The sequence below is a fragment of the Polistes dominula genome, unplaced genomic scaffold, assembly GCF_049000335.1.
Source record: "Polistes dominula isolate Pdom_NZ unplaced genomic scaffold, Pdom_raw_medaka contig_49, whole genome shotgun sequence".
NCBI lineage: Eukaryota > Metazoa > Arthropoda > Insecta > Hymenoptera > Vespidae > Polistes > Polistes dominula.
This window is the reverse complement of record NW_028300914.1, coordinates 1,771,114-1,797,041: the sequence shown is the minus strand read 5'-3', so window position 1 is coordinate 1,797,041 and position 25,928 is coordinate 1,771,114. Positions and strand designations below refer to the sequence as shown.

Below are 25,928 nucleotides of genomic sequence, written 5' to 3'. Positions count from 1 at the left end.
TATATATATATATATATATATATTTATAATATAAATATTCACATTTGATTTTTATTATTAATTCTCTCTAAGAAAGAAAGAAATAAAAAAAAATAAATAAGAAAACAAAAAAAGAAAGGAAGCTCGGTTTCAGAAACTTTGCCCTCCACGTAAGTTTACTTTTAACTTGTGGGATGCATTAGTGAAATAGATTTTGTAATATGTTTAATTAGAATTATTCTATAAGTTTGTCTTATGAGGATTGATGAACGATGAATAAGTCATGAAAAGCGAGTATAATTATCGAGTGGTAAATACTGCGTGCATTGAGAACGAGTGAATGTATTAATCTCTAAGAATTCTATCAGTTATTCATGATAATGATAAACTATGTAAAGAGTTTAATAATACTTACTAATAAAATAAAAAATACTATTATAAATACAGTTCTTTTTTTTGAATGTGTTTATAACGTTTTTATTCGTAATTTTATTTTATTTTCTATATTTTATATAATGTGATTATCATTTTTTCTTTTTTTTTGTTTTTGTTTTTTAAATCGTACCAATTAGAAAATAATTAAACACAATATGTCTGTGTAATTTTCATGAAATACATTATCACGTAAAAATATGTAATATTTTCTTTCAAAGATATTCTCATTATTAATTGACAAAAACAAAGATTTGATTTATCGAGTTATTATTATTAAACTGTTTTATCGACAAAGTAGATAATCATTTCTTATCATTCTATGTCATCACTTAAAACAACTTTATCGATATGGTTAACTACGTTAAACATATTTTCTTTTGATTAAAATTTATTTATTTTTCAATTCACATATAATTTTCATATATATACATATATATATTTAATAGAAAATTTAGAAAATTAATTTTTATAAAAAAGAAAAAAACGTTATTCCTAGCATATATTACAAATGCATATTTAATAGGAAAAAAGTTTCATTATATTTCTAATTTGATTTATTTTTGATTTATAATAGAGTAAGTATAGAGGGCGTTGCGATGTATCTGTGACAGTTATTAGTTTTCATTTGTTTTTGTTTTTTCGAAGAAAAACCGTTTGCCGATGTGAAGTAAGTAATATATATTATACATTTTTACAATAAATTATATATTTATATTAAAATAAAATTATTATAATTGTTGTTACGCGTGAAATGATGATTTTAACATCTTCTTATTGTCATTTCAGAATAAACTTATCCCTCGTTCGACCGTTTACACGTGTTAACAATAAATCTATAAATTTGATATTTGATTAGAAAAAAAAGAAAAAAAAAACTATATAAAAGTGAAATCTAATATCAATTATTATCTATTATTAAATTATCAATGATTTAAAGAGGTACGTAAATATATCTATTTCAAAAATTATACGTTAAACCTTATTCTTAAATTATTCATTTACAACAACGAATTACGTTTGAATGATATTTCATCAATTAAATTAATATACTATACTTCTTAAATTGAATTTGTAAATTGAACATTTATTATAAAAAAAAAAAAAAAAAAAACAAAAACAGAAAAAAAACAAACACGATACGATATATTAGATATAAAAATATATTATATACTTACTCGTAGTTTTTTTTTTTTTTTTTTTTTTTTTTTTTTTTTTGATATAACGTATAAATTCCAATGGACATTTTTTCCCCCAGACGTTTTTACAAATGTATTCAGAAATTCAACACTGTGTGTTATGACGTGTATACTATAGAAATAAGTGACATAGTAAAGAGAAAAGTCTATCAAAGAAGAGAAGTTCTTCGTGGAGAAGGAAGCTTTCGTATAATACGAGAAGGGTGCTGCATGCCGCCAATGAATTCAAGCTCCGCCTACCAAGCATTGGTAGGAAACAACCCCCTAAGTATCAAAAGCCGCGCAGGACTGTTTTCGACGTCACGATGTGGGCGTAGACAGATTGGAGACACAACCCCTTGAAAGATAGAAAGAGGAAGGACGTAGGACTGGCAAAACGGGGGATGTCTTTTCCGCGTCTACCCGAAATCAAATCACTCGATTTGGAATCAGTTCTCTTTTCGAACTTCGTGACGTTCGTGTTGACAAGATCGAATCGAAATCATATCGAGAGAACGAGACTTTTCTATTTTTTTGATCTCTTATTTTTTGCTTACGTTTATATTTCTTCGTTAGTCGTTAGTTTTCTTCTTTTTTCTTCTTTTCTTGTTGCAATGGTGGTTTTTGTTGTTCTATCTTTCGATTTCTAGATTTTTTTTTCATCATTTAATTAAATTTCTTTTCTTTTGTTTTGTTATTTTGGTGAATTTTGTTTATAACGAGCGCGATAAATCTTGGATAACAAGGAAAGTGTTAGAAACGATTAACGATGAACCTCCCCGATCAGGAGGTACCAGCTGCTACCGCAAATTTAGGGAGATTGGTATGTTTCTATTAATGTAATAGAGTGTATGAAATATTTTCATATTTTTCTTAATTATATTATTATTAGGGAGAAATGAAATGTTCCTTATAATTATGAAAATGGTTCAAGTCATATATCTCTTGTTTCGAGATATTTCAAGATTTATATTTGAACACTATTATGAATTCTACATAATATTGAAATAACAAACATTATTTAACAATTCATTTTTCATAATATCATTAATTTTCAAATTACATTGAATTTATTTAGTTTATAATAATGTAGTTTCGTAATAATTGATAAAGTCATTTTTTTTTATTAATTTTCACTTAGATCACTTTCATAATTAATGAGCACAAATAGAGTCGATTATATTTGAATATTTATAATTATTATGTAATAATGTATAATTAATAATGTGTTATAAAATAGATTATATATTAAATAAGAATTTGAACTTCTTCAGGGATGATTTTTGTCATGTGAAAAGAAAATAAAAAAAGATTTCATTTCTCATTTAATTTCTTCCTTTATTCATTTTATATTAACAACGATTTTTTCAATCAGAAATAAATTGGACAAACAATAAATGTACAGGAAAATAATAAATAAATTAAATGTATAAATTTGTATCAATTTCCTTGAAGAAGTTAATACACAGATGTATTAGTTTGTCAAGTATGAAATGGGGCAAAATCGAATTCAATTATGTGCACTTTTTGTCCCATTTCATACTTGACAATCTAATATTAAACAATTACAATTTGATATTTGTTAACAGTATTTTTATCGTTTGATTATATTTAGAAAAATATTAGAAATATTCACGTGTCAATAAATATATTTATATTATAAAGTAAAAAAAAAAAAGAATCAAGAAGAAACCAGAAAAAAGATGTACAAAAATGATAAGTTAAATTGAAAAAGAACAAAAAAAAACACATGATAAGTTTAAAAGATGTATTTTTCGATGACAAATATAAGAAAGTTACGTAGCTTGTAGAATACCATTGGTAAAACTTTTGTGACCATAAAGCCACTCAAGGTTTACAATGGAGATCATATAGTGAAGCGTAACAAAACATAATGTACTTTCCGAACGATGATCCTCAACTACCAAATTGCCCTGGCACGCGACTCCACGCATCGATGGCTCGTCCCACGGGTGAAACCCCTTTGTGTCTTCTAAACACGTAATTGTCACCACTGCTTGAACCATTGCATTCCCCTCCTCTCTCTCCCTATATATATATATATATATATATAGTTGTGCGTGTGTAGATGTTATATATATGTATCTGTAAAAATCCCCATCATTTTCTTTACATAGAAAAAGCTTTTAACATGGATTGGTCAGTATCGTTACTTTTATTCAAGTGTTCAAAATTCAAACAATTTGAATACAATTAACATTGTTTAGTAAAATGATCAAGATTAAATAATTGTAAATATTGTTCACACATTTTTATTGTAATTTTATCTCTTTACTTTTAAAGTATTTTATTATATAATTGTTTGTAAGAATATTAATATAAAGAAATTGTCAAGTTTAGAATATAGATGCTATCGTAACGGTGACACATCTATAACTGTAAACCATGGGTGGTCGATGGTTACCCTATGTTCGAGAAGTATAGAAAAGAGGGGGTGAAAGAGACATAGTACATCTCTCTCTCTCTCTCTCTCTCTCTCTCTCTCTAGAAATATGCTTGATTTATGTTTCTCTATTCGAATAATCAGCCGATTCCCACGTACTTTACTCACGTGCTTGTATCACCGCTTAATTGACTCTTGTGTTCGAGTGCATATGATACCAGTCGAATTTCCCATAAGGGAATCGAAAGAGGGGGGAGTGACCCGGTTCTGTTTGTCAGCTCGTATAACATATATCTGTTCAACAATGATCATCCAAAATGTCCTTTTATTTTCGAAGTTACCTAAAAACTTTCCTTTTTTTTTTTTTTCTTTAATTTCTTTTCAAAAGAAAGACTAATAGTAGAAAATATTTACTTTGAAGATTAGAAACTGTATCTACTTTTCTTTTTTCTATTGTTAAGTTCGAGTAGAGTACACAATCACTGGATTGATACTTTTCTCAGGGATAGTTGGCCTGCTCGTGCTGACAAGTATTGTTCGTCTTCGAGTGGTTAGGATAGTCATTGTTTTCGCACCCTCTTTTCTTGAACTAAGGTGTAAAGCGAACATTCGTATTTGATATATATATATATATATATATCAAAGTAGCTAAACTATTTCTTTCTTTATCTAATTAATAAAAACGAATGAGAAAGTAAAGATATTTGAAAAATAATATAGCAAAAGAAGGAATTCAATTTAAGGATTTTATAAAATATAATATATATTATAATTTAATATTATCTTATCTTAATATATATATAAATTACGTGTAACGTTGTTTGTCCGCAATGGACTTCTAAATTACTGAACAAATTTGAATAAAATTTTGCACACTGTATGCAGTTTCATCGAACTTGAAAGATAGGATAGTTTATATCTTAATTTATAATCGCAATATATATATACAACCCTTATCTTTTAACCCCTTAAGCAGCACGCTCGAGTTAACTCGAGCGGCGTATTATTTCATATTTCTATGATTGTTTACACTTAAATACAATAGAAAAATTGAAAATAAAAATATGAAAGCAAAGAAAAAATAATCGTTTTTTTTTTTTTTTTTCGAAAAATGTTCTTTCCAAAATAGTAATTCGAAAAGAAAGATTCAAAAATCGACGTACGTGTAACATTGCAATATTCGGCTCTTCTCTTTGCAATGTGAAACAAGATCCCAAAATTAACATTAAAATATTCATTATTTCTGTATTTTTCTTGTTGTTGTTGTCAAAACGATGTTCTAAACTATGTTTTTATGCAACAATAACAACAACAACAAAAAATGATTTTTTTTGGCCGTATTTTTTTCTTTCAAAATCATTACTGCTTAAGAAGAGGTTAAGAATATAATCGGTTTCTCGTGAATCCGTCGGATTCAAATCGAAAAGGTCAGAAATCTGTTCGCGTAGGTATTAACCCATCGTTGCCTGTAAGATGACTTTATTATAAAGCGAAGCGAAGTGCGCAATTACGAGGGTGGGGTAGTTATGAGAATGAAGGGGGTGTCTAACCCTCGCAAACTCGAGAAGAACGACGGGGCGTTCCCCTTCTCGATGTTCATGAGTATCTTCTCTTTTTCACGAATGTTTGAAAGAGACGAACGTGTATGTTTATTCTATTTCTCTCTCTCTCTTTCTCTCTCTCTGTTGGGTTGCATCGCATATATATACACACACACATATAATATATATATGTATGTATATGTACGCGTGCACATCTCATCTATCTATATACATACGAACACGTGCGTAACGTTACTCTGCTGGCGTTGGTAACTGCACTGACACTTAACATTCGGTTGGGTCATGAACGCATCCGATGGGAAAAGTCATGGGGGACCATACGTTAAACGGCACGCGGCAATGTTTGCACTTTCCGCTTACGAATCATTACCACGTTAATTCGTTCGATTGATTTCATCATCGATATACAAAAAAAAAGAAAGATCTACAATAGTTCTTTTAACTATTGTAATACATTTTGATTCGTGTCATTTATTCTTTTCTATTTCCATGTGAAAATGTTACGTTACAAAATATTACAATTGTCTTTTCTTAGTAGATTATTTTTAATAATATTATGCATAAAATATTGATAAATCTTAGATAAAAGGATATATGAGCCGTTCAGTGCACACATCGATTAACTCCATAAAACAAAAAATTGAAAAATGCGATGAAATAGTGTATGGTATATTGTTTTTTAAATTCCTATCAATGGGCAAACAAATATTGCAGTTTAATGTTTGTTAATCTTTATTATTCAAGAAAGTTATTATAAATATAAAAAGTTATGACTATATCAAGTACTTTGATACTTAAATTAAAGATTTTTCTAAAAGTGGAATTAATCGATGTGTGCACTGAACGGTTCATATGTGTATTTAATTTCTTTCTTTCTTTTTTTATTATTATTATTATTATGACGAACAAAGTATTATTAATGATTAAATCTAATCAAATACCCAGAGTGAATTAAGATTTATGTCTTGACACGTGCCACGTGGATTTAACGCTTTACCCCATGATCATTAAGTCGATTAATTTGCAAATCTCTGTTAATTAGTGTCGAGGAAAAATATTGGAAAGTAAAGAACGTAGTATAAGAGAAAGAAAGAGAGAGAGAGAGAGAGAGAGAGAGAGAGAGAGAAAAGAAACGGTGGATATAAAAATATGATCAAAATATCAATCAAATATTTCTCATTTTAATATTATTAAAATTCTACAACCAATCCATCCATTAATAATAATAATAATAATAATAATAATTTATTCAAATGAATAAATATTGTTTACGAAAGACATTTGTAACTTATTTAGTTAAAGGTGAAAAGATTTCACCTTTAAAATTCGTTCTACCAGTAGTGAAACAAAGTCGGAAACTTAGGAAAGGAAGAAAATCAGAACGTCTAGTCAAAATTCGTGATATCGAAGGCGCCCACAAAGTTATCGGAATGCGCGTTAATAACTGAGAATTCCCGAAACCGGTAATCAAGTTTACCACAAGATTGCTCCGCAAGGAAGGACCCATCCAATCATTCACCGGATGTCTTCTGTGCCGCATCTCATCTCTCTTCCTTTCCTTATCCTCTTTCTTTCTCACTCTCATTCTCTATTTCTCTTCCTTTCTCACTTTTCTCCCTTTTCTCAACTTTCCTGGCAGGCTCGTCGTCAAGCTTGTTTCTTCTATATATATATATACTACAGTTTGATTGGTTTAGTTTTATAAAACTGTATATATATATCAAACGATTTTTTATTTAATTGTTATGTAATAGTACTAACAATATATATTTAACACTAACTGTTTGTTTCTTTTTTAATTTCATATCAGCCATCAGAAGATTATGGAAGATTAGCTGTCTCGGTTCAAACAACCAACAGCGAGTATTGTACTCACAATAATTATTCAACATCACAGACGAGAAACGACGAGAAAACACAACCTGGTAAGCTTAATACAACTTTAAATATACTTTTCATACAAACAGAAAAATTTCAATATACCTGTATATCTATATATATATATATATATATAAAATCCAGGTAAAAAGCGGAAAAACGTACAACTAGATAGGACAACATGGTTTATCGATTTTTCAAGATGAGATAAAAGCTGGTGAACAAAAAGGAAGTAAGGGAAAAGTACGAGAGAAGAAAATCCCAGTCCTTCTCTTTCTCTCTCACCGTACCTTTTCATTCTATAGTGTGTCTCTCTTCTGTAAGATTGAAGCTTTTGATAACATCACGTTGTTAAACTGCTTCTTCTTCTTCTTCTTCTTCTTGCGGCTGTTCTATCAGGTCGCGAAGTTTCTAACATGACTTCAACCAATATACTGGTAAACGTCGTGAACATATAAGAAAAGTGTATAGACGTAGAGAGGGCTCGATTAGAAACACGCATAAGATGTATGGGTAGGAGGAACGTAGTGGTATACAGAAATAAAGAGGGAGAGAGAGGGAGAGAAAGAGAAAGAAAGACACAGATCGACCCCCGAAGAGAGGCTGTCACTCGCAGACTGTCGAGTCGATATCTTTATATAGTCGCATCAACGACGATATTATATTTTCTACGGTTCGTCGCTCAGGATTATACTCTATCTTTGATGGAGAAACGATGTGGTCGAGTCTAGCAGGCAATTATAGACAAAATCATCCTTTCAATTGCCTTTTCAACGATAGAATGAACCGTTCATCTACTGAACCTTTAAGTTCATTGTAGTACCAAACTAAAACATTTCTAATGATCAAACGAATCACGTGTAGGATAGGTTATGTTTTACAAAGATAGTAGATAGGTTACTTTGTAGTAAAACTATGTGTGTAGGATTATGTTATCATATTACATTTAGTAGATCTCATTAAGAATACATTTCTTATTGATCCACAATACTAGATATTGTATTGTTTTTTTTTTTTTTTTTTTTTTAATGAAATTCAATAAGTAAGAAATTATCAACCCAAAAGAGTCTCCCTTTTGCCATGGTATGTTCTCATAGAAGCAAGTTATACAGTACCATAAACGTAACCCTCCTGTTCGTAAGAGCCCTATGGAAATCTGGCTTCAATGATTGACACTTTATATCTAGCATCGGCACGCTGTGGTGTGAGACGGCAGTCAGGATGGACCACCTCCGACTAACTCAATCACCACCTATAACGCCGCAATTTCTCTATCGTAATCGTATTACGCCCTACCAACCGTTCCCATTCATTCTTTGGCTCTTGTGATTCTGCATTGAAAAATGTTACAACGTCACAGAATTCTGATAGGAGGGAATCACAAAACGTTCTAAATATTGTTACGATTCTTCGATATTTTTCAATCATCGACAAACCAACCAACCAACCAACCAACCCTTCATATTTTTATTTTATTCAAATAATTAACTTGTCCGTGTTTGTTTTTTTCTTGTAATAAATATTCCATAAAAATTGATGATAACGAGATCGAATAATAGAATAATCTGTCGATGTTCTTGTTATTCCTTGAAATACTATTTCATTGAAAGGATAGTAGGTATCATTATCTCTAAGCAATGAGCTGATGCTTAAATAGATTCGATTCGTTGGACGGGATTCTGCGTACGAACAAAACAAAGTTACCAACGAGTGGCTACCCATGGCGAATCTTGAGATCCATTAAACGCACCCCACGTCATACGGTGTCCTACAAATATATATTCTTATGTATGTATGTTCTCGCATCGAAGGGTTCGTTTTTGCTTCTGATTCATCCCTTCGTTTTCTTATTCTCTCTGGTGTATCCTTCTCTCGCACGTCGCCATTTTTTTCTTCTTTTCTCTGTAATTATTTTTCTTTATCATTTGTACAAGTTCATTAGACTTGCTTTCTTTCATATCTTCTCTTGGAATATCATTGAATTTTTATTAAATTTCTAATATTATAATTATTTATATTTATATATATATATATATATATATATATATGTTGGTTTATTATTCTGTAAATTAAATATTAAATGTCATTTATTTTGTGTTACAGGAAGCGAATTATATCCTTCTCAAGATTATACTAGACAGGAATCTTGGTTGCACGATGGTAAGTCATAATAATTATAATAAAATTTTAAAGTTTATATTAATATTTTTCATTTATATACATTTAAAAATATTTAAATAAATGTATAAAATATATACAGTACATATAAAACACATTTTGCTTCGGAATGCTCGGAGCCCGGATAGCTCAGTCGGTAGAGCATCAGACTTTTAATCTGAGGGTCCAGGGTTCGAGTCCCTGTTCGGGCGATTTTTTTTTCTTTCTTCTATTAATTTTATTTTTCTTTAATTTCAAAGAAAATACAATAACAAATAATCAAGCAATTATTAGTTAAACAATTACATTTAAAATTAAACAGATTATTTTTTATCTAACAATTTAAGAGAATAATATAATTTATTAATAATATTATTAATAAAAACTTATATTTAAATATACATATATATGAAACGTGTAATAGACGACATTGTTTATCTGATAAATAGTTCTGAAAGTATTATTATAATAACAATCTAATAAAATATTATATAAAAATTATCTATAATTTTATAAAGTAAAGATTAATAACTTTAATTACATCAATACAATTTAAACGCGTTACTTTGTTAGAGATAGATTATCGTTTAGATCAATAATTTGAACATATACTAAAGAAAACCTGACCCCCTACAACTAGTGTTATTTTTCTAATTGAAGTTGAACGTATCAAAGCACCATTAGAAGATTACATTCTGAAAATGACAATCAGTACCAAGACGTGCTGAGTTGTTCATTCATCTATTATCCAATTTTATGAAGTTTCGTTTTATTTTTTTTTCTCATCGATGTACAATCTATCTTACAAAAAGTGCTATTAACCATAATGAAAAATAAATCTTACGTATTTTTATTTTTTTATATTTTTTAAAGAAGTGTAACACTACTATCATATAAAAGTGTAGATTTCAATCTAGAAAACTAATTAGATATATATATATATATATATATATATATATATATATCATAATTGATATGATTTTGTTAGAATCGATTATGTGCACCTTTTAACTGGTAACAACATTAATTTTAATTAATTTTGATTAACACTGTAGATATTACAGTAATAAAAGGGTAGGGAAAGTAGCGACAAGGTTTGAAATATCCCTTGGCTCACACATTTAGTATACTTTTAATCATAATTATCACTTTGATGAAATCTCTCGTCTATTTATCGTTGCATATGAATCAATAATTTATTTATTTATTTATTGATTACATTTGTCTGGATGTATTTTTTGTTAAATTTTATTTTACAGGTAGCAGTTGTGAAACAGAAAGTAGCGAGCAATACGTGCCAGAATTTCATCAAATACCAAGTTAGTGTACATAATAATACATATATTATTTTCTATTAAAAATATTATTTATTTGATATTTCTATTAAGTCATAGTGATAATTATAAAAGCATCGAATCGATACATCAGATGTTACGTACAAATTACTCGTTCATTTGGATTTCATCGTAAGTAGATCTACAATTACCGCCATTTCTAATTTGAAGGAAGTTAATCTCTAAATGAATCGATGCTACACTCATGGAAACATGATAGACTACTATAACTAACTAATTTCTATTACCTAACACATATACAAAGAACAAATAGTAATATACATATATAAAATATATTTATATATATATAATAGTATTATTTTATTATTATATATATATATTAATATATATTTAAATAATATATAAATAAATATTTAATATATATATAATAATATATAATTATATAATATTATAATATTATTATAATTAATATATTAATATTATATATATATATATATATATATTTCATACAATTTCTAATGTTACAAAAATTATAGTAAAATATGTTTATTTATAATTATAATTTGTATTATATTATTATATTTTCTTTTCTACATTTTTCAAACACACATCGTTCCTTGAAAATATTCCAATAAATTCGACTAAATATTTTTAAAAGATATTTTACATATATATATATATATTTTGTTAGTCTCTTTCAGACTTCAACCTTTTTCTTTCTTTCTCATTTATCTTTTTTTCTTTGTTTGTTTCTTTTTGCACCCGCTTTCGCGTTCCTGAATATTCCACTGCGTAAACTTCAGGTAGGGTGGCAAGAGAGAAGAGAACACAGCACAGGAGTTTTTATTAAACCAACGCGTTCGTTCGTTCGTTCGTTCGCTAGCTCGAGGGTGATTTCTTCTTTCCATTTTTTAAAGCGGGAGAGAAAAATCAACACTAGTGTGCTTCAACCGTAGGCTGATCATCGATATCGGATTATGCGAGTAAGCACTTTATATTAAGCCAGAGGCCATTTCTTTTTTTTTTCTTTCCCCCCCACCCTTTTTCCTTTATTTTTCTTTTAAACGTACCTACTTATATTAATATGCGAACCAGTTAAACGATCGGTATCATGATTAATATCCTGCAAAAGGGGCCCAATTTTTTCAATGAGTGCAAAGAGAAAGACAGAGATTAGATATTAATTATATGTTTGTTTTAAAAAATTTATTAGAATATATTAGGATTTGTTTAAATCATTGAGATCGGCAACCTGCGGCTCGCGAGCCACATGCGGTTCTTTTCATGTGAAACTGCGGCTCTGAATCGATTAACGTGGATTAGGCATCGATGAATCAATAGATTAGTTTTTTCTTTTTTTTTATTAATCAAAAAAACTTGACTTATGCCGAGTACTATTTATTGTTGGCAAGACACAATTTTCTGGCTCTTTTAAATACTTTGAAATTTTGTAAATTGTAATTTTTGACTTCTTCCGACTCACAAATGGTTTTGACGATTTCTGACCTGTGTGATTACATTTTTATTATTAATTATACGATTATAATGAAATGATGATGAACGTGTTATTATCAAGAGAAAAAAAAATTAAAACAATATAATTTGATTTTTTTAAATATTAAATTGTACAATCAAAATATTCGGTCGAGTTATAAGTAACTTCCGATGCGATTATGTAAAATCTATTTTTCGTATTTACCTATTATAAGTCACCGTAACAAACGGATTTTCAATATCACTGTATAGATGAGAATTCAGTTTAGTCTTCTGTTAACTTTTTTATACAGTCAATGTTACATTTAACCATTTTTCTTAACCCACTCAAATGGAATAGTAAAAAGTGCATATTCGACATGTAATGCTTTAAGAATTGAAACAAGGCAATTAGCACTAAAGTGGCAATTGAAAAAATATACAGCTTATACAGTACAGGACTGATAACTGATTGGGCAGTTCAGAAATTGGTTTGTCAAATTCCGTTTTTGGAGATACGATTTTAAAAGATGAACCGAGTGCAACGACGTATTTCCAACTTTGACGAACCTTTTAAAGGTAATATTGAAAAGCAAAATCCAATAGATACGTTGAACAATTGCAAAGAGTGCAAAAAAAAAAAAAAACAAAAAAAACTCCATGAAAGGTGTGTTGCACTTATCAGTGGTTTTTGTCTCATAAAAAAACGGAAGTTATTTATGATTCAACCTAATAAATTTATTCGAAATATGGGAATCGTACTTTGTATAACACGAGTGCATATAATTATCGTTTATCAAGTGCATTAACGATGATTATTGGTTTCTCTTTTGCTAGAATAAAAAAGAAGAAAAAAAAATAATAATAATAATAAAAAGAAAAAGAAGAAAATAGGAAGACATATTTGATAGTAAGAGAAAGTCAACTTCAGTTATATGCACGTGCCAGAACCGGAAGTGAAGACGCATCGTTGCAAGCTCTGGCACGTGGAAGAAGAAGACAACAACAAAAAAAAAAAGGGAAAAAAAGGAGAAGACCTGAAGACACATGGGTAAAGGGAACGACGAAAGGGGGATTGAGGGCTAAGTTAATGGGGGATACCGACGATTTTGTGCGGACGAGGGGTGAGGCCCTTCGATAAATCAAACAGACTCCAGCCGTGGGAAGCGTAAGTCAGGGGCCTCCGGCGATCATTGTATTTGTAAACATCGGAAGTTTACTGTTACGAGATAAAGAGAGTGATAGAGAGTGAGAGAGAGAGAGAGAGAGAGAGAGGGAACAAGAGAAAGAGTGGGAATAGATATTGGTATAAAATCGACAAATTCTTATGAAATAAATACATGTAGAAAAAGTATCACAAGTCTAAGATTCTTTTTCAAAATTCTTTTAATATCTTCACGTGTCACGTTGTTTGTCCGCAATGGACTCCTAAATTACTGAACCGATTTTAATCAAATTTTGTTCACTGTGTGCAGTTTCATCCAACTTGAAAGTTAGGATAGTTTATATCTCAATTTATAATCGCAATATTATTTGTTTATTAACAAAGAGTCATGATTATCTCTGTTAGTTCGATAAGATTCTAACAGATGGTGGTATAAGGTAATTCGTTGACTTAAAGACGTGTGTATTGGACTGATTGTGAGCCACAGCAATGCATAACTGGGCATCCCTAGTATATTATATAATATTATTATAATTGTAGTAATAAATATAAAAAAAAATTAAATTTTATATTAAATATAAGAATAACAAATTTGTAAAAAAAGAAAAGAAGAAGAATCTAACAATTATTAATTTAAATATTATTATTATCTTCTTCTCTCTCTCTCTCTCTGTTATAAAATTTATTTCGTAACATTTATAAAATTTCATTATAAAATAAATTCTACGAAATGTCAACGCACCAACATGAATGTATTTGTACGCGTGATAATTGTTATTAAAATATTAAGATATTTTATTTAGTAATCATTGATATATTGAAACAAAAGAATTTACATACAATATAATCAATTAGAAGGAAATATCAATGTAAATCAATGATCGAGTAAATGGTATCATCGAAAAAGGCAAATCCGATTAGCCCTGAATGTAATCGCGTGTGTGTGTTTATACATCCCTATCGTTATTTAAACTACCCCTCGAGCTATGGGGGTTGGTCATTCATTCGTACGCTTATAGTTAAACACGTTTGCTTGTATTATTATCAATGATACAACAAGTTAACATAACATAAGATAACAAACATTAAGATCCAATTAATTAATAATATATAATAATATGAGCGAACTTTTTACACATGATACTTAGAATGAATTATATTTGTTTGTTTGGTTTGTTTTTTTTTTTTTACAGATGGTTGTGTAAAACAAGAAACGGTGAATTGTGAAAGATCCAGAGAAGCCATTTACCATCAACAATATTCCGTTTCCGTCGCACATCCATCTACGATTAATACTAATTTTTTGGATATTAATCCTAGTACTCCAGTTGATTGTTTCGTGTGAGTATATTATATTATACAGTAATGTATTTAACATATATTATTATTCATTTAAATAATATTAAAATTAAAATTGTTTCTTCATTTGTTGTTCTCAGAAATAATAGGTTGAGCCCGCAGAAAAGTGAATCGTCAAAAAATGTCGCTGTAAAAGAAGAACCAACTGATAAGGGTTATCTTGAGCCAGTTTCTGTATCCAGTATATCATCTTCAATAACTCAAACTTCTCAGAATGGTAAGATTACAATGATTAGTAGTTTTATTTTTATATTTTTATAATAATTATGATATTTTTCATAATATTATGGTATTCACAACACATACACACACACACATATATATATATATAATATAATATAATATATAATATATATTATATTATATAATATTATATTATTCTACTATAATTATATTATATAATATTATTAATTTATTTATTATTTATATTTATATTAAATTATAATAATATTATATAATATAATAATATATATTTATATAATTATATAATAATTATGATATATTATATTATTAATATATTAATATATAATTAATTTTTATTGATATTTTATTAATAAAATTTATTATAATAATTATTAATATATTAATATATTATATAATATATTATATAATAATATTATATAATAATAATAATAATACATATTCTAAATAATACATATAAAAAATATAATAATATCTGTTCTATATATATATATATATATATATGAAGATCTTAAATTATCTTTCAATGTAAAAATTCATACCATGACAAATTTCACTACAAAAGATTCACGCACCATTGTTCTTTATACGGATCATAAATAAGTTGAATAAGAGGGTGACGATATCTACTATACTATCCATTTATTGACTCATCATAAACCAAGACTAATATATTTTTCTATGAGAAAACTTGTCAATGTGTTATCTCTCTCTCTCTCTCTCTCTCTTCCTTCTTACGATTACATTTATTTTTTCTTTTTCTATTTTTTTTTACATCCAAAATTCGAGAAGTTTTCTTTGCCCTTTTTTTTTTCTTTAAATAAAATACAACGAATATATATTACATACATATATATAAAATGAACAAATGTTGATGATAGCATCCTTGTGTTTAAAAAAAAAAAAAAAAAAGGAGAAAAAAAAAAGGTAACGTAAGTTTCTCTCTTGAACGGTGAATAAACTCATGCATTGTTCTAAGTATGCATAATTGAATAATTGAAGACTGCTTTCAACTCCGAAAGCCGTGGAAACCGTCTCCTAGAATTCAACGAAAGCTGCTGGGCAAAGTACAGATGCTCCAGATGCTCTCCCGTGGGAGATTCAACGTCGAAAGCTCTTTCATGGTCCAGTAGGAAAATGTAACAATTCAAATAAGAACGAATAGATACAATTTTTTATAATATTCTTGTCCCAAATATCACAATTCTCTCTCTTTCTCTCTCTCTCTCTCTCTCCTTCTCTCATATTAAAATCAGTCTCTCTCTGTCTCTCTCTCCTTCTCTCATATTAAAATCAGATGATGCATTCAAATATTGATACGATGAAAAATCTCAAATTATTATTATTATTATTATTATTATTATTTATCTACTGTTTCAGTATTAAATTTGTTATTTTAATTTTATACTAATTTAATTTACTATTTAAATATAATAATATATAAATTACGTGGTCACGTTGTGTTTGTCCGCAATGGACTCTTAAACTACTGAATTGATTTGAATACAATTTTACACACTGTGTATAGTTTCATCCAACTTGAAAGATAGGATAGTTTATATCTAAAAAAAAAATATTTCTTTTGTTTGAAAAAAAAAAAATTAAATAATTAATATTCTTCTTTTATAATAATAATAATAATAATAATTCATTGGATTAAAATGGAAAGTGATAAATAAGGTTTAACCAAGACTACTATAGAAGATGACTATGAAAGGTTGAAATCAAGGTTTGCAAGCTCATGCTACGTAATCCGTACGATTAGTCTTTACCCCCACACACACACATATATATACACATACACATATACAGGAGTATAACGAATCCTTTAGGAACTCGTTTACTATATCTATCAACCGAAACGATGTGTATCGCGATACTCACCCACCTACTTTCAAGTCACCAGGGAATTTTCCTACGACCTCTCTTCGGCTAATTCTCCCTACCCCATTAACCATTTCAATTATTTAAACCGTAGTTTACGGTTAATAATAGGATGAATCTTTTCTATCGTTGTTGATCGATGCTGCATGCCTTTTTCATTCCCGTTAAAATTCTAAATTATAAAAATAAAACAATAAATAATAACATTAAATCTTCTTCATCATAGATATTGAAAATCTTTTGATATAATTCTAATTCAATCGGTGTTTATTTCGTGTAATAACATGTATATCATTATTACACAAACATATGTAACATCCCTCATCCGTATTTTGCAAAATAATTAACGGAATAGTAATAACTCGTTAATGAATACCAATTGTCCAGTGTTCCCCAGTAATTAATCCGTACGATTCCTGAGGATTACGTATCCACGAATTGCGATTAGTTTTACATATATGTTATACAGATCGATTACAGCTACTTAATTTATATCGAATAGGAACTATCAATGGTTATCTAGCGTATGCACATTACGATAATTATATATTTGATTGGCAAGAAAGAAATATTTCGGTTTGCATCACACAATAGAAACAATTATGTTTGTTTCGTTATTATTTTGTTAATGTTAAAATCGTTTTTTGTTTTTTTTTTTTGAGGTTTCATAGTTGACACTTTAACATTGCTATAGAAACAAATTTCGTGTAATTTTAAATAAACGTAAAAATATGAACAATTGAATTTTATTTTCCCCCTACTAGAAAACCGAAATTACTTTCTTGCCAATCCAATAGATAATATTCGTCATTATGACGTTATTATTCGTTCTTGGAAATAAATGAAGAAGAAGAAAAAGAAAAAAAATTATTTCACGTTGAGATGGTCCAAGACAAGCCATTTGGCGAGCAAAAGTAGATGTAAAATCGTGCTTGCATTATTAATAGTGCGCAGCGCCGGAATTCGAGACTGACAATGAGAGAGAGAGAGAGAGAGAGAGAGAGAGAGAGAGAGAGAGAGAGAGAGAGAGAGAGAGAGAGAGCAAGAGAGAGAATAGGAAATGGGGAGGGTGAAGAAGGGTGAAAACGAGCGATACCTTCTCTCATTTCTGAGAATGGACGAGTGTAGGCCGTCCTCTTACGCGAACAACCCTCCTCGTGTGCGCCGCCTCTGACCACCCCTCGTCTCGCAACCCTTTACCTACCCCAGTGAGCAGCAGAACGCCGCCAGTTTCATCAGTTCGTGATTAATTTTAATTTAAAACCACCCGCAAAGCCTCTGGTCCCGCTCTCACCGACCTAGGACCAACCCCTTTCCATCCTCACTCTCCTACCCTCTTTCAAGAGAGAAAGAGAGAGAGAGAGAGACAAAGTGGTAGATTAGCCCTGGAGCTTCCATTCCCTTCCCCCAAAAGCTCTTCTCTTCGAATACCCACGATCCAACCGACGTTTACCCTGGCAGGTAAAGCAAAACGCCAGTTATAGTTGACTTTCGTGAACCTTCCTGTTAATTCTCTCTCTCTCTCTCTCTCTCTGTTAGGCTCTGTGGTATAATAATAATAATAATAATAATAATGATACGAGAGGAATGATATAACGTGATTTCACTTATTACGTTAAATCAACTAGTGTGATTTAAAATGTGAACAAAAATCAAAAAAACAAAGAGAGGATTAATTAATAGATTTGTTATTCAACAATTATTTGTACATATTTATAAATAAAGTTGAGATACGCGAGAGAACGTTCCTTAGCGATCAGGTCAGGATATTTCATCGTAGCAACGAGAATATACGTCTCGGCATCGAAGCTTTCTCAATTTTTCAATATTCCCCTGCACGACTTGAAGCGTAACCGGATTACGGTTCGAGAATGGCTTTTTTGGGAGCGTTGGTGCCGGAGTAAAGGGGGAGAATGAGGTGGAGGAGTCGGGGTCGGAGTCGGAGGTAGCAACGACGTTGGTGGTTGCGTAGTCGTTGATGGTGATAGTGGTGGTGTATGGTGGTGTAGCCTTCGAGAGCATAGCACCCGATTAATATACATATCGCACGAGCTGTACGCGGGATTTCAGAGGTACCACGACGCCAACGCTATCCGCTTGCTCGTCAGAGCAAGCCAGAGCAACCCCGTGGGCTTTGAATATCAACCAATTTCCTGCCGATATTTGTGTGACGAGCACTTCACCACCGACGGCGCGTGAGTGCAATCGCCAATACGTTCCTCTACGTTTTGTCTTCCTATCTTCCCATCCTCTAGAACGTTTTTCCATCTATACGGATCTTCCTTCTTCTTTTTCTTTTTCTATCACTCTCTCTCTCTCTCTCTCTTTTTTTTTCCTTTTTCCTTTCTCGTTCGTAGTTAACGATCAACAACGTACGGGAAAAGAAACAATGAAAGAACTATCGGAACGTACTCTTAATGGATTATATGATTTTTTTAGTAGCAGATTCTAACCAAGGTTTTTTTATCTTTTTACAGTAAACAGTTTGATTTATCCACAACAACAACAGCAGCAGCAGCAACAGCAACAACAGCAATCACAACAACAGCAACCACCACCACCACCACCACCACAACAACAACAACAACAGCAACAACAATATGCAATTGGTACTCGAGAAAGTAGAAGTTCACCGATACCCAGTAGACCAGCCAGTGCTTTTTCCACTACATCTCAATGGCAACCACCTATTTCAACTCAATCAGAAAACTTTTTACCACGACAAGAAAGTTGGACGTCCGATGCTTATGGTAAACGTAGCATAACTCCTACTTGGACGGAGTTAGGGGTACAAGTGGATTCGAGGAATTCGTCGTGGGAACGACAGAATAATAATTGTTTGCAAAAACGAGGATCACCATCATCATCCACGTGGAATTCTGAATATATTAGTAAAAGGCCATCTTCGACTAGTGCTACAACTACTTGGAGCGACGTGACTGTTGGATATCAACAACAGAGACGAGGATCTCTTCAGCTTTGGCAATTCCTTGTTGCTTTGTTGGATGATCCTACGAATGCACCTTGCATCGCTTGGACCGGTCGTGGCATGGAATTTAAACTTATCGAACCGGAAGAGGTCAATAATTTTCTAATATACATTTTTAAGTATTATAATTTTGTACCAATCAATTTATTAAATCTGTGATCGTTATTATAGGTAGCACGTAGATGGGGCGTTCAAAAAAATCGACCGGCAATGAATTATGATAAATTAAGTCGTTCTTTAAGGTATTATTATGAAAAGGGAATAATGCAAAAGGTTGCTGGAGAAAGATACGTTTATAAATTCGTATGCGATCCGGAAGCTTTGTTTAATATGGCTTATGGTACCGGAGGATCTTCTGCACTTACTACAGAAGTTCATAGTAGTATGGTAAGAACGCACACAGTGTCAGGAAAGACGTGTACCACCAGTGACATCACTGAACTTGGTAAACATTCAACAACCGGTTACGGTGATGCTGTTCTTGCTATGTATTCCAACACGGCTGCAGGTTGGTGATCAAAATGTTTGTATTTAATATGTATTTTAATTTGTTATGAGTTATTTCATGATTTATCATTATTTATTATCTATAAAATGACTTCTTGTAATGAATACTTATTATGTAAAAACAGTTTATGGACCATCTACCTTACATCATCTACATCAATACTTGGGTGCTAATGAAGATTTTAAGACACCAACGACCAGATATCATGCGCATTACTCAGCGCAATACGATAATCACCACCACCACTATCACCATCATCATCATCATCATGCTACTTCAGCTTATTCGGAAACCTTTATTAACTATGGTCGGTTATCGACATTAGAACATCCCCTTGATGTTAGATCTCAAGAACAACCAACTAAAACCTCGTATAATCAAGAAACAGAGAATATCAGTAGAGAACGAGAGAACTTACCGATCAACTACGACGATACGCAGAGATCACAGTTACCACCACCGTCGGCAACTACGGAAACCACAATATTGGACAGCAGTACGAATTCTAAAATCGAACAAGTATCGTATGCTTGTTTAGGTGTTGGTAGTTGCGTTTGTTGAAGAAGATATATATATTATACAAATTTCTTCCCTATCTCGAAAGTTCATCGATCACGAATATAATGTTCTTTGTGAAAAGAAAAAAGTAAAAAAAAAAAAAAAGGAAAAAAAAAATCTTAAGTTTCTCTTATTTAATGAGTTATTCGTAGATCCACGTGTAAATATGTTAATTGTTTTACGTAAAATTTCGACGAGATGAAAAACTATTTATATATATATATATATAGATATATATTTGTTTAATTAGAAATAATTCTAATTTATTCAAAAAAAAAAAAAACAAAAGAAAAATTTTCATTTCTTACTTTCTTATTTTTCACAAATTTGATTATATATATATATACGATTTATTGTAATTTATTCTGTAAATAGGATATAATATAATAAATTCAATTTAGCAGGCTTTATTATTCAAAAATACCAATTGTAATTATATTTGAATAATTCTAATGAAATGAAATAATTATCGATAATGATGATGATTTTACCAAAGAAGACGAGGTCAGATCGGGTATATGTTTTTTTTTCTTTTTTTTCAAAGTTAAGATCTCGCGGTCATTGCTTAATATGACGTAAGTTCCACGACATATCATCGTACGGAGGTCGAGTGTATATTTTGGGCTCTGACACACCTCAGGACATGTTTATATTTGCGTCTTGCTCTCGCGCACTAGGTTTATATAGAAACGTCATAGCTATGTTTCCCCACCCGCATGAGAACACAGTGGCAACTATAGTCGGTGACTTAAGCTTTACAGTGATGGGTTCGCAACTGTCACTTCGAAAACAAAATGCGTGGAATCGTACATTCTGATAGTGGAATTCGTTAGAGTGATATATCATCTTCAGAATTTTATCAATAAATTGATTTATTTTATTTGACTATTATTACAGTGTATTTAATTGTTAATCGTAAACTTGGTAAGTTTACTGCTATCTCTTGTAATTGTAGAACTTTTTCGGTAATGTAAATATATATGTTTACAAAAAAAAAAAAAAAAAAAAAACGGAGAAGGATAATATAATACTTTTCATTTAACAGTAAATAATGTTTACATATATTTTACATTTCTTATGTCACAACTTTTATTACAATTATTTTCATTATTATTATCGATCAAATATCTTATATGTGTTTTAGAATATGATTCGTATTATATTTCAAAATATATCTTATTTTTGGATTTTACAGAGAATGGAAATGTATTTTTAATTTTTTGTTGTTTTTTTTTTTTTTTTTTTAAGAATTTAGTTTCTTTATAATAATTTTGTACGTTATACTATGAAACGAGGTATAGTTTGTCTTAGTTCACTCTGTATAATACATATTTACGTACACATTGTAATCGATTTTGCAAGATTCATAAATTTATATGAAAATTAGTATTTCAAGTACTTAAAATGAGTCATTTTTTGGCTCACTGTATTATTTCTAAAGATGATACAGTTAAACACGTGAATCTTTTTCTAACGTAACACACATACACACACACACACACACATTTAATAATATTAAATGAAAGAAAAATATATCGTTTCAGTAAAAGAACGAATTGAAATAAATAATCGTCATGGCTAAAACGAAATCTTCCGAAATAGAAGAAGGATCAATGGGTTTCAAGGATAAACAAAAAGCTTTGGATACGTTGAAATTTCTCGATGGTCGTGACATAAGCTATCAATATCATGTTATAACCAGCTTCGTTAGTCGTGTTAAAAGAACATTACAAATAACGAAGGACGAAGATAAATTATCCAATTTACGAGATGCATTGAAAATATTTGAAGATTGGTTAATCGATTATAAAGAAAATAATCGTGGAAAGGAAAATCTTGCATATTTATCGATCGATACGATACAAGCTTATAGATCACTTGCTAAAAGATACGATGTAATCGACGATGAATTTTACTTGTAAGGTTTTTCATTTACCTTATGTGAAAAAATGATAATTAATTAATTATATTGGGTTGTTACGGAACAAATTTGTGTCGAATTATAAATATATTTATATATTAATTATTTTAATTATATTTGAATTAATGATTTTTCGCGACCGTATATTATGTATATATATATAATAATATAATAATAATAATAATATATAAATTATAATAATAATATTATTATATTTATATAAAATTATTATATTGAATATATGTAGTATTATTTTTAGTATTTTTTTTATATATAAATTTTTTTATTTTTATATAGTATTATTTTTATCTAAAATCTTAGTATTATTTTATACAAAATAATACTACAATTTTTTATAAAAATTAAATACAATAAAAACAAATTATTTCATATTCCGGACAACCCAAGAAATATATTTTAATTCATTTATCATATATTTATTATTTTCTATTTCTATTTTTCATTATCATAGAGCATACAAAAAGGAAAAAGGAGATTACAAAAGTTTACGTACATCAAAATTACAAAATAATGGAATAACATGGGACATCGAGAGAAATCGTAGATTGAAAGAGATCATAGCTAATATTAGAGACAAAAATATTCAATGGTATGAGACAGATGTTGGTGATTTAAGAGGACTTCCAACGAAGGAACATGTACGATGCATTATGTTAGGATACAGTCCGGATCCGACTAAGTTGAAAAAATTGATCACAGACGTGGAATCCAAAATTGGTGTTATGGATGATGTAGATATGGAAATAGAGGAAGAAATCATGAAGAAAAAGACGCATAAGAGAAGCCATGACAAGGACACATCGAGTAGCGAAAGTGATTCTAACGAGCCTGATAAAAAAGTTGCCAAGTTATCTGTTGACGCTGAACAAGAGAAAAAGGAAGATGGTGGACTTAGTTTTAAAGATAAGGACAAAGCTTTGCAGAGTATTCAATCACTTGAAGGACGTGATTTGAGTTATCAGTATCATGCAATTGTTGGTTTGGTTAAAAGAGCCGAAAGGGTAATATCCTGTACGAAGGATATTAATAAAATTAAGAATATGAAGGAAGCTGTTCAGATTTTTGAGGATTGGATTACCGATTATAATTTAAATGGTAGATCGAAAGATAATTTTAATTATTTATCGATCGACATTATTCGTGCTTTTGAACCTCTCGCTGAAAAATATGATATCGAGGATAAAGAATTTTTCAAGTAAGTTGTAAGCGTTTTATCATAAAATTGTAAATATAATTGAATCATTTATTATATTTTATTTGGGCGTACAGGGCATACGAGGAAGTAGATGGAGATTATAAGAAATTGAGGACGGTCAAAATCCCGGAATCCGATTTAACGTGGGATAGAAAAAGAAATAAGTTTCTTCGGGCACTAGTAGATCGTATGAAAGAGGAAGAAGATAATTTTTGGTTTCAAATTGATGGAGATCTTAAAAGTTTACCGACTAAAGAACACACGCGGTGTATCATGTGGGCTTACAGTCCCGATCCTACGAAATTAAAAAAACTTATGTCCGTAGTTAAAGAAAAATTCACGTCTATAGAATAATATACCATAACTAATTATTTATCCAGTATATCTAATTAGTTAACGCATTAAAATATATTTGTTATACTAAATATCATACACAGTATATATTTATATACTATACGATATTATATTACATATGTGTATACAACTAATTACAAAAAACAAAAAAACAAATAACTTAATTTTATTTGCAGGTCAAATAATTAACATAAATTAAGGATAATAATCAAAATCTGTAATATTTATAACACAAAATATAACATTTAAAGGGGATATCTTTACAAAATTTTGAATATCCCGCCAATGTACTACGTAAGCAGCGCCATCCTGTCGATATATTACGGGCGCGCTTGAGATAGCAAGATGGCGTTAAATGTCGAGTTGGTTTTTAGAGCGGCGAGCTCAATCGATAGTTTTTATTGCCGTCGCTGACTCGCGAGGGAGGGTGAACCTCGAATACAGTTTTGAGGTTAGGGTTAGTGACTCGGTGACACTGGAAACGATAACCGGTGGGTAGCAGAGTGAATTTTTCACTTGCTTGCGCGAATCGAACGGTTAAGCGAAGAAAAGATTTTAACGTTTTTTTTTTTCTTGTTATTATCTTTCAACCTTTCGAATTATTAAATAAGTGAAAATGGAATATTTTGATGGGTTTTATTAAATTATAAGAAAAAGAAAAGGAAAAAAAAAAAGAAAAAAGAAAAAATACTGGAGTGTAACTGAAAGAGAAAGAAAGAAAGAGAGACAGAGAGAGAGATATATATATATATATATATATATATATATAGGGAAAGAAAGAAAGAGAAAGATAAAGAAGAAACACAGATTATTATAAAAACAAAAAAGAGGAACGATTAGAATAATATAGAAAAACGATTGGACTCCTCGAATTTTCTACCCTCACCCTTTTAGATTTAGCCAGAATACGACGCGCACGAGGGAGTAATAAAGAAAGAAAGAAAGAAAGAAATAAAGAAAGAGAGACAATTTCACCGTCTAAGAATAACTCCTGGTACTTCTCTTTCTCTTTTTCCTTTCTCTCTCTTTCTCACTCGCAAGAATAAGAATAAGAATAAGAAGAAGAAGAAGAAGAAAAATAAAAAGAAATATAAATATAAATTGTTCTTTTTATCAACGTAGTTATAAAAATCCCGCGGTTTTGTTTTTTTTCTTCAAATTAATCGAACGAACAAAACAAAACAAAACAAAAAACGATCGTGTAATTGAAATTTGATATTGGCGCGATTACATCAACTCACTCGTATTATTGATCAAAAGAGAACTTGTTTAAAAGAAATAAAACGATAATAAACAAAACAAATTAAATAAATAAATAAATAAATAAATAAAACAAGAAAAGAAGGAAGGTAAGGTAAGAAGCAAAGAAATATCATATTGCATCTGGTTTCCATCGGGGTTTTATGCGTCGTGTT

General features: G+C 29.9%; 3 protein-coding genes and 1 non-coding gene across 6 annotated transcripts in view; all 4 read left to right on the top strand.

The window, feature by feature from the left end:
* Positions 1–1,601: 1,601 nt before the first annotated feature.
* Ets96B (ETS variant transcription factor Ets96B) lies at positions 1,602–21,910 on the top strand. Of its 2 annotated transcripts, XM_089169735.1 has the most exons (9): positions 1,602–2,412; positions 7,366–7,480; positions 9,537–9,593; positions 10,850–10,909; positions 14,717–14,864; positions 14,963–15,099; positions 19,445–20,046; positions 20,128–20,464; positions 20,589–21,910. In XM_089169735.1, exons 1-9 carry the CDS (start codon positions 2,359–2,361, stop codon positions 21,023–21,025), a joined length of 1,947 nt encoding a protein of 648 aa, XP_089025861.1. In that variant the 5' UTR covers positions 1,602–2,358; the 3' UTR covers positions 21,026–21,910. The 2 variants fall into 2 exon arrangements, with proteins under 2 accessions (XP_089025861.1, XP_089025862.1); XM_089169736.1 differs by lacking the exons at positions 1,602–2,412; positions 7,366–7,480; positions 9,537–9,593; positions 10,850–10,909 and adding an exon at positions 11,513–11,868 and having other exon boundaries at positions 14,717–15,099.
* On the top strand, positions 9,730–9,802 carry TRNAK-UUU (transfer RNA lysine (anticodon UUU)). Its single transcript has one exon. It is a non-coding gene; the product is annotated as a tRNA-Lys (tRNA).
* On the top strand, positions 21,780–24,768 carry Ude (Uracil-DNA degrading factor). Its single transcript, XM_015321780.2, has 4 exons — positions 21,780–21,946; positions 22,567–22,940; positions 23,416–24,159; positions 24,234–24,768. The coding sequence occupies exons 2-4, from the start codon at positions 22,597–22,599 to the stop codon at positions 24,511–24,513; spliced, it is 1,368 nt and encodes a 455-aa protein (XP_015177266.2). The 5' UTR covers positions 21,780–21,946; positions 22,567–22,596; the 3' UTR covers positions 24,514–24,768.
* A 96-nt stretch (positions 24,769–24,864) lies between these two features.
* The window catches only part of LOC107066815 (colorectal mutant cancer protein), a 30,238-nt gene continuing 29,174 nt past the window's right edge, over positions 24,865–25,928 (top strand). The window contains exon 1 of one of the 2 annotated variants that reach the window (XM_015321778.2): positions 24,865–25,004. The gene's annotated coding sequence lies outside the window, so the exon portion shown is untranslated. Of the gene's footprint in view, positions 25,868–25,928 lie in introns of both variants that reach the window. The other variant, XM_015321777.2, reaches the window with a different exon arrangement.